At 42.9% G+C, this 10633-nt stretch overlaps 1 protein-coding gene across 1 annotated transcript in view; it reads left to right on the forward strand.

Moving 5' to 3' along the window:
* Positions 1 to 450: 450 nt before the first annotated feature.
* Positions 451 to 10633, forward strand: part of ARHGAP26 (Rho GTPase activating protein 26) — a 389295-nt gene continuing 379112 nt past the window's right edge. The window contains 1 exon segment of the mRNA XM_018562857.1: positions 451 to 604. Coding sequence (XP_018418359.1) covers positions 451 to 604 — 154 coding nt within the window.

Consider the following 10633-nt stretch of genomic DNA (forward strand, 5'->3'; position numbering starts at 1 on the left):
TGATTTTCTGTGCTACGATGGTGAAGCCTGCAACTCTATACTATTACATGGACAGAGTCCTATGCCTTGCACAGCCCGCGCAGTCCATGTCCGGAGGGATGCCGGGGATGCCTGCTGTCAGAGCTCGGGGTGGGAGGTGTTTGGGCAGAGCTCGGTGGGAGGTGGCGGCCAGTGACTATGAGATCACACGGCCTTATGTGAGAGGCCCGCTCTATTCCTCATTTCCCCGATCGACCAATCAGAGAACGGAGAGCCGGATGCCATCACAGCCCGAGTGACCTCATCATCATCATCATCACAATCACACTCCAGCTGCTGCGAGGAAACTTTCATTGAGCACATCTCGTGTGCCGTGCTGCCGTCATGTCCTGAGCTCCCTGTAGGCTGGGATCGGAGTGCACTGACAGGACTCGTATCGTTCGCTGTGATTGCTGCTTGTGAAGGCACACCATGGGATTGCCTCCGCTGGAATTCAGTGATTGCTATTTGGACAGCCCGCAGTTCAGGGAGAGGCTGAAATCGCACGAGACTGAGCTGGACACGACCAACAAGTTCATTAAAGAGCTTATCAAGGATGGCAAATCACTGGTGGCAGCACATAGAAGTAAGTGTGGGCAGTGGGAAAGTGGGCGGGTGGCATGTGCCTGAGCCCTGTGATTGAATGAAGTCTGGGTGAGAGTTCCTGCACAGCCTCCCCTATCTGTGTGTTATCATTATGGCAGCAATAAGGAGAGGCTGGGCAGGTGTGGGAACATAGCTATGGCAGCAAATCAATGCAGAGTATCCGCTTGCTCTACTAGTAAGAGGTTACATCTAGAGCAACCACAGGCTGCAGAGCACCAGAAAATAACATTACGCAGCATTTCCTGTATATCACTGCAGCAGAGCTGTGAGGGTCACCTGTCACTAGCAGAGCTCCACAACACAGGCTTACTCGCCTGTCATATAACGGATTGCTGGGTTCTGTAGTCCTCTCCTGGGGAGGGTCACAGTGTGCTGTAGTTATGTATCTGATTGCTGGGCTTTGTAGTGCTGTCATATCTGTTTGCTGGGCTCTGTAGTTGTGTCCTGTGCAGGGTCACAGTGTGCTGTAGTCATATAACTGTTTGCTGGGCTCTGTATGTGCTGTAATCATTTACCTGATTGCTGGGTACTCTGGTCTGTAGTCTTGCCTTGTGCAGGGTCACTGTGTGCTGTAGTCATATGTGGCTGTTGGGCTCTGTAGTCCTCTCCTGTGCAGGGTCACATTGTGCTGTAGTCATGTATCTGATTGCTGGGCTTTGTAGTGCTGTAGTCCTATAACTGTTTGCTGGGCTCTGTAGTCCTGTGCACAGACAGTGTGCTGTAGTCCTATAACTAATTGTTGGCCTCTAGTCCTGTCATGTGCTGGGTCACAGTGTGCTCTAGCGATATAACTGATTGCTGGGCCCTGTAGTTCTGTCCTGTGCACAGACACAGTGTGCTTTAGTCCTATAACTGATTGGTGGACTCTAGTCCTGTATTGTTCAGGGGCACAGTGTGGTGTAGTCCTATAACTGATTGCTGGGCCCTGTCCTTTTGCACAGACACAGTGTGGTGTAGTCCTATAACTGATTGTTGGGCTCTGTAGTCCTATAACTGATTGCTGGGCCCTGTAGTCCTGTCCTTTGCACAGACACAGTGTGGTGTAGTCCTATAACTGATTGTTGGGCTCTGTAGTCCTATAACTGATTGCAGAACTCAAGTCCTGTCCTGTGCAGGGTTACAGTATGCTGTAGTCATATAACTGATTGCTGGGCATTGTGGTCTATAGTCCTGTCCTATGCAGAGTTACAATGTACTGTACAGAGTCTGTCAAATGGATGGTACATACAACCTTTGTCTGTAAGATGACATTACTAACCAATGTATGAAAAGTGAAGGACGGGAGCAGTATTGAATTAAAATGATATAAAGCCAGTTTTGACGGCAGGTATTGTAGGTGTGTGTATGTTGGTCAGTTCTTTTTAAGTATTTCTTTGTGCTTGTACCTTTTTTTTTTTTTTTTTTTTTTTTTTTTTTTTTTTTTTTTTTTTTTTTTGGGTACCTGAGCTGCACTTCGTGTTCACTATTTGGGGAAGCATTGCACATAATGGTCGGTTCACTAAAGCATGATATACGGCATATCTTTATTACTGTGTGTTATTTCCTACATTTAACAATAACATTTCTTATCGCACGGAGTAGCTGGGTTTACCACATGCTTGTGTTTTTATGGCTTTTTGCTGTATTTTGACTGTAAAAGTCACTTCACCAACATTCACACTGGTATCTCCCCTTAAAGGAGACGTGTACTTATGACATTTTGAGACTTTTATTTCTTAGTTCCCTTGCTGTCTTTTGGTCAAGTGACTTTGGCACTCTCTGGCCCGCTGACTGAGAACAAATATGCAGATTTAGAAATGCCACTGACATTTGTTTATCTGGATATTTATTCCAGGTCATTGACTCTGAATACTAACACCTTCTGCCAGGTAATGCAATATACGTGTCACTAAGGCGGGTGGGCCCTAGTGCTGGCTGGCCCCTTGTTCTATGCCGAGAGCAACCTCCGAGCACAGTGACTGAGCTGCCGCCCACAGCTACTGGCCACTGTTTATGATCAGGACTTATGAGACCGCTGATCACATGATCACAAAGTCCACCTCCCATTCAGAAACCCCTTTTAAAGGTTGTCGTGAGCCGGAACGAAGGGGTCAATGTTCAAAACAGCCGGGCAACTTCCAATTTCAGAAGGAGGTCAGCAATGGCAGCTTGCATGTTTCTTTCAGTGCAATGAACCTATGTTGTGCCCATGCTAAATGGTAGAGTGACCGACTCTCTTTAAAGCCCGTGCTCCAACCCACTTATACTTGCCTTACCCGCACTGCTCTGATGCTTCGTTTCTCCACATGCTTGAATACAACATCATGGGGGGAGGACACATGCCCTCAATATTTGGGATCACAGGGAAATTCATGTCTGCTTCCAGGGAGCAGCACAGGAGCGTGGGGAAGGAATAGAATTGGGCAGGGGAGGGCTTTAAGGGAATTGTCACTTTGCTCTGAATGTGCAAAGCAACAGAGACCACCTATGACCACCTTACCCATCCTGCATGGTTTTTCTAAGTTTCCTTAGCTGTTGAAGCAAGCTACCCTCCCCTGCATCCCCCCTCCAGGTCCTTTGCTGTCGCCAGGTACAGGGGCCTGCTGATCTACTGCTGCAGCTGGTCCCATACTGGCCAGTTCCCTTGCAATGACGTCACTCTTCTGGATCCTAGAGAAACCTGTTGCTGGAAAGCCAATAGGAAGTGTCCACTTCATACAGGCCGTGACATGGACACCTGAAGAAAGCGCCAACTGGAAGTAAACAAAGGCCAAAACTCAATACCAGGGGTGTTAAACTCCAGCCCTTTAGATGTGGTAAAACTACAAATTCCATCATGCATCTGTCTCTGGGAGTCATGCCTGTGGCTGTGGGCTAGAGTTTGACCACCCGTGCTTAATACTTGAGCTTTGTTGTTTAGCTAGGTTTTTTTTGGGGGGGGATTCATTTTATCCCGAAGAGGAGCTGTAATGCCCCCTCTTCAGCAGCGCACATTTAACCTCACTTTGCTCTCCTCCGCTGCTCAATTCAGCAGTCAGAAATGAGGAAGGGAAGCCCTGTGTAAGCCCTGAACTGCTATAGTTGAAGAGTACTGTACAAAGCAGAGGTAGGCAACTTTGGCCCTGCAGGTGTTGTGGAACTACAAGTCCATTGAGGCTTTGCAAGACTGACAGTTACAGGTGTGACTTGCAGAGGCATGCTAGGATTTGTAGTTAATGCCACAGCTGTAGACCTGGAGTGTCCTACCACTGGTGTAAAGTCTCCCTGACCGGTCACCAAGCACCAGCACTGTCACATAAGAATGTGAAAAAAGGACAGCAATAAAATAACTCAGTGAAATATTAACTCCTGAGAAATAATGGCTTTCAGTAGCTAAGTAGTGGCGGCTTCATGCAAAATAAAAACATATTGTACATCATAGCAATATTCATGTCTGTAAATTGAACATTATGAAGAGGAAATCATTACATGATTGGATACATATTGCAATCACCGTAACTTTGACTTTTGAGTGGGTTGACCCCCATAGATGTTTGGGATACTAAACAGTCATGGATGCTGTGTTTACAGATGGGAATGCTCACAAGGTATCCCATCTCCATGGAAATGAGCCTTGTTCAGGCTGTCTTATCTACAGCAGAATCCTGTTATTAAATGGTTATTCTGTAGGCTTGATGCATCTGAATGTTTAAAAATAACTCCTGGATTGGTGAATCAGCTACACAGCACAGCCTGAAGTGCCCGGAGTTCCAGTGTAAATGTATTAAAATAAAGGTCATATATATATTGTGGTTGCTATGAGGCTTCCACTTCCCTATCGGTCCATCTGTACTGGGACAAGAGAGTAGTTATTTATGAGCACATTTGTATGTATTCCATACCACACGTCACTTTATCTGTGTTGTACTATGTGTTTCTATTTGGCTGCTTAGTTGTTATGGTTCTCAAGTGGATTGCATAAACAGCATCCAGATGATAAGATGCTTAAAGCTGAACTCTGGGATACATAAATATTGTCTAAATACAAGTGACATGTGTGTGTTCTTACTTGAATCTTCATGTTTTTTTGTGTGTTTTTCAAGATCTGTGCAGTAATCGAATGTGAAATTTTGCCTCTGTGCAGGATCTTCCTGTAATAAAGACCAGTCACTGCTGCTCTCTCTCCAAGTGTACGGTGACTGGTCTTGTATCCACCCCCTCCTGTAGTTTTCTGCAGGCAGCCCGTAGTAGACAGGGCCTGCTGTGTCCCTCCCACAACTCTGTTCTTTGCACAGTGATGCCACTGCTACTTTCAAAAGGTAACAAATGGGTTTGCAAAGGTATTTGGTGCACAGAAAGTGGATTTATATCCCTTGCATTTATTAAGAAGTATGTTTTAAATGAAAGTTCTTGTGCCTGGAATCTAGCTTTTTAAGTGCATTTCCATATCTGCTATATATATGTAAAACTATATATTTTGTGTTCCCATACACACAGCAATAATAATAATAATAATAATAATAATAATATAATATGTAAGAAGATATTACATCAGCCTCTATGTATGGCCAAAATATATGGACAGGCATCTCAATTATTGAGTTCAGACTTGTAGGTCTCTAAAGCTGGGCAGAAGGTTACGTTTATCAAGCTGCTGAAACAGAAATGCCCATTTTCGGTTTGGCATACAGAAGTTCATCTCCCTCACCTCCCTTACATGCGTATTGAAATTAAGGAATTCTTCCTTTGATTAGGTTGGTGTTGCTTCATTTTTTCAGTATATTCTGATAGTATTTGTCCCCATACAGTCCAGATGGTATTCTTCTTTAATAACTCCCTGCTATGAACAAGGTTTCATTTGCACATTACTATTTAGATTGTAAGCCCTCATGAGCAGGGCCCTCCTTAACATCCTGTCTTGATATGTATTGTGATTGTAATGTTTTCCTTATATTGTAAAGCGCTGCGCAAACTGTTGGTGCTATATAAATCCTGTATAATAATAATAATAATAATAATATTTATTATTAATAATTCTTACCTTCCCTGTTTCTCTGAAGCAAAATTATACATAGGCCTCTATGAGCAACTTAAATTGTTCAGAATAACTTTAGGGGCAGATTGGTTCAAAAGTGCAATAACATACAATGCATCACCCAAGCCTTAAAGATCTTTAACCCTTTGTTAGGACAGACAGTTCTGCACATAATTTTCTAGAAAGAAGCATTTTTAACTTTAAAATTTTTTTATTTTAAGCTTCGTGAATGGGAAATCAGTATAAAGTAGGTGTTATCCTAATTTGGCTGGAAAGGTGGAAATACACTATAGGTTCTGAACAGTTACTATGGATGCTGCCTGGGATTGTGATACTGTTGTCGTTAAGACCGTAAGTGAAAAGAAATCCAATATTTTAGAGCTATCACCAAGGCAAGAAGGGAGGCACAATCCTCCAATGGGGCCACAGCTCCCTAAGATGGAAATTTCATTCACTTGGGTGAGATTTCCTCCTATTTCCTGTTGAAGTACAGGACAGTAAGTGAAGGTAAATCTCCATAGCCAGACAATGGTAACAAAATTAGAACCTGATATGATGGAAAAAAAAGGATTTGGCTTTAGGACATGCACATTAAGCGCCCCTTTACACATTCGCTTGCATTAAAAAAGAACTATGGCCCAACCTTTTTTTTTTGGCTATAGTTTTCTCTCTAGGGTCACAGGAGGACATTTACTATGTCCTCTTGTGACCCAAAATTCTGCATATAGCAGGCTGTTGCCCGCTATATGCTGACAGCGCAGAGCCGTGCTGCAGCCGGGAGAGATCCTGACAATATTGTCGGAATCTACCCCACTGGCTGATTAACGGCTGGCTCTGCTTCTCTAGTGTTAAAGCCATCTGTGTCCTCCCCCCTTCCCTATCCGTCCCTCCAGTCAGCGCTGGAGGAACGGAGAGGGGAGAATCTCTGCGGGGAGCAGTGACTGACCATCACCGCTCTCTGCAGGGAGAAGATCATGAACTGAGCAGTCAGCAGTATGTGATCGCTCAGTTCTCGATCAATAGAGGTGAAGTGTGACAGCTTCAGTGTCACACATTGGATTTAATTATGGAGATGAGTGTAATTCACTCTCCCCATAATTCTCCTTTTTAATGCAGCCCATTCGGTTTGAATGGGCCCTCAACACATGAGTACCTGCTCTATTTTTTATTAATTACAGAAAGCATACACCTCCCTGTCTTGTGGTGCGCTATAGCACAGATGCATTTGTTTTTACTGTATAAGTACTCTGAGGTGCCATCCAAAATAAAGGGCAATGCACCATAACGCATATTCAGCTCGTTGGCATAAGATGTGTTTACAATTCTGGGTTTTAATGCCATCATCGCAAGTGCAATGGTGAAGGTTGTATTCTTGATATCAGTAATTGGTTGGCATCAAGGTGTTTGTTTTTCTTTTATTCTTTCTCCAACAATGAGGCTAATGTGCCTACTGCAAAACGTATTTGCGCAATACAGGTGTAATGCTTTTGGCATATAGGAGGAAGTTTAAAGGAGAACTATGGGGTCAGTGTTTTTCCCCATAGTTCTCCTTAGGGTAAAAACATGAAAAGCTAAAATTAAAACAGGCATTTTTTTGACAGGCATTTGGTAATTTTATAGCATAACAAATTTAACACTAACTGGCTGGTAAACGTTTGAGGCCATTTAGTTTTTATTAATGACCTACTGGTAACATTTTACAGTATATACTGTATGCAAAAGGAACTTCTAAAATCTGACAATATGTGAAATACAGTTGTGACTGTAGAGGGGAGTATTCTCTGACTTCCTGTCCGGCATTCTTATTTTAGGAACTTCTTGCATTATGATCTCATTGTAAAGACAACAAGCCAGACATATTTGAGTAGCATCATACTACAGAGAGAGAATTGACTTCCTCATCCCCTTTCCTCAATTCTAAAGTCTTACGGGAGATCAGATAAAGAGACTTCAGTGTGCAGCTGGAACATTCGTCCTTTTTGTTATAGAGAATGCACTAGGAAAAGTGAGCGAGTCTCCTCATTGTGGCATGAGAAGTGAGACTCCTAGGCTGGCAGGAAATCTGTTAAAGAGATCTAGGCCCTAACGCATCAACGATTACGGTAGCTGGTGCAACCAGTTTGCATCTATCAAAGATGAACCTGTAACTCAAAATGAATGCATGTTTGGTGAATACAAAAAATGTTTTCGTAAGCATGTTACTCTTCACAGCTTTCATCAGCAACACCACATCTGGGGGATGTGTGATGAGGCAGGCCAGACTTAAAAATAATCCATAACTTTAGCAACCCTTGAATGAATCCCGTCTAGGCACAGCTGTTCTCCTCATCCCACATCCATTGTCTGCCAAGTGTCTCCTTCGTTCCCACTGTACATAAGAAAGGACTATCTTTTGTGTGTGGGCTGCACAGAGTGCTGGGTGCCGCTACTATGCAGCTTTCGGCATGTTTTGCAAATATTTCCTGTTTTCAAGTCCTTCCTCTCAAAAGAGGAATTCAGTTTATAGGTGTACACAATTGTTTTAATTCTCTCTGTTGTTTTTAACCACATAGACACCTTTTTTTTTTTCTTTTCAGTTAAACTCCCATCAAAACGGCCGTGTTGACTGTGAAATAAATACAGTATATTAGAACTGTTTTACCTGCATAAGAGTGTTTGTTTGTTTTTTTATTTCTGTTCATTTAGTCCTGAGATGTGCACAGCCTTACCAGTAGGTAGAGCCAGCCTGGCGACCTGACTTTTCTCTGCTAGAGTTAAGCAATACAGCATAGTTGCCTCCATGTCCTTGGCTTGTGATTGGACCGTGAAGGGGACAGCAGCAGCACAATGAGTTGTCATCCCCCTGCTTGCTCTTCATTCACCAATCAGCATGTTCCTTGATAGCCCATATGCGCTAGTAGCGCCTAATGTTGCTCTTCCCTTTTTCATTCTTGAGTGCTGCAGCACAGGAGGTTAAACAAGGGGTGGATACCAATTCAAATTATCCAAATTATACGCTTTTTAATAAAAAAACAAACTCATTTGTTGCAGTACATTAACACAACTGCATTAATTGGTGTTTTTTTTTTTTTTTTAAATCTCCGCCTGAAGTTCAGCTTTAAAAATACTTGGCTACTCTGACTTGGACTTGCCTTCCCTTTACTGCAACCAGAGCTAAAGGAGGGAAGGAAGGCTGCCAGTGCTCTTTATACCTTTTATCATATCGCAATACTTCCCCTTGTACCACAGAGAGGCTGTATACACCCATTGCAAGATGGACCAGAAGAGCCCGCTTCCTGCAGGACCCTGGTGGATGAGGGAACTGATCATGGTTAGTATGGTATTCTGAGTGCTTTTACTCCACCGGTGGGGTGCTACTATTCTGCACTATCCTGGCCTTTGCCTCCTCCTATCACTGAGGACCCGAGTGCCTCTGCTTCACTCCATTGGCCCTTCCTAAAAAACATTGCCAAGCATGCTCACAGTGAATGCATGATTGGCATTTTTTTTCCTATAAATGATCCACAGGCGCTGTTATCCCAACAAGAGAATCGGATCACGCATGCCTGATTGAAGTGCCATTTAAGTGAAGTATGTTTTCTACAATTAAATGTTTTTATTAAACATATATGGAGGACATATACACTGAGTGGCCAGATTATTATGACCACCCCACCAGTACTTCTTTGGGCCACCTTTTGCCTTCAATACTGCGGCGATTCTTCTTGGCATTGACTCCACGAAAGGTGATGCGAGGAATCTGCCACCATGCCTGATGAATAGCACTGTCCAGTTCTGTGAGATTTGATGGTTGTGGAACCAGCTCCCTGATGGCTCTTTCAGCTTCGTCCCACAAATGTGCTGGGTGCATGATCATTAGTGGGCTTCCAGCACCGTGACTGTGCTGTCCCTGAATGCTCCCAGTCACATGGCAACAAACGAGAGCCCGTAGGTAGGGCTCCAAAACGCATTACTACAGCCAATCATAATCACAGGATCGGGAAACCTTTGGCATTCACAACCCTTAAAGAGTCAACAGGAAGCCGCTATAAAAGGGTTATGTTCCCACGTTTAGTCTTTCCGAAGCATTTAACTCATCCACTTACAGTATTCACAAATGGGCAGGATTAGCTTGAAGATGCAATCTGTATGTAAGGCTAGAAGTGGAAATGATTGCTCCATTTTACTTCCTGTATGTTTCTTTTACAATAAAACAGATCTAGTTGCCTAGTAATTCTTAATGTGACACGTTTACAAGCCTGCTCTTCTCATCTTTTCATCTTTCTCATCTCAGAGATGTAAGGGGAAGTCTGTTTTTTTTATGTTTTTTTTTTTTTTTCTTTCAGGATTCACATTTTTTTTTCTTTTCCCCCCAATTGAATTCAATTAGAAAAGTTTGTGGATCTTAAGTAACAATATTTATAAATAGACCCAAAGGTGTTGAATATTAATAGATTAACACACAGGAACTTTCCCTCTTGGGAGGTGACCCCGACAGGAGCTCCTACTCAGAATACCAACCTAGCAGCCTCCATTCCTCACCCCTTATACCCACATTTTTTCATCTTCCCCTTTCCCTTTTTTTTTTTAATGTTGTTTATTTTTAAATAGCTTTCTTTTTCCTCTGCTTTTCCTTTCCCCTCCATCCTTGTATTCCCTACTCTCGCCCTTCCCTCCTCCGCCATACCCTTTCAGTCCATAAAATGATCATCCCTTCTCCCTATAGTGACACTTTTTTTTTGGGCTGCATTTCCTTTCCCATGGACACACAGCCAACGCACACTACCTACACTGAGCCACATCAGACACATGGCTTCTATGGAATTTAAATATGATGAAAAATAAGCCATTATGTGACTCTGAAAATGATATGTAATGTCTTTTATTGAGTTTATAATGTCTTCAGTTAACATCACCTCCTTTTTTAAATGCCAACCTGTTTTCATCCTTGCAAAGTCTGTCATATATCCAGCACGTGTGTGTGTATATGTATATGTATATATATAAAATATTAAATATTTTAGGAAAAAAATGTCA

Source organism: Nanorana parkeri, unplaced genomic scaffold (assembly GCF_000935625.1).
Source record: "Nanorana parkeri isolate BGI_ZX_2015 unplaced genomic scaffold, ASM93562v1 scaffold607, whole genome shotgun sequence".
NCBI lineage: Eukaryota > Metazoa > Chordata > Amphibia > Anura > Dicroglossidae > Nanorana > Nanorana parkeri.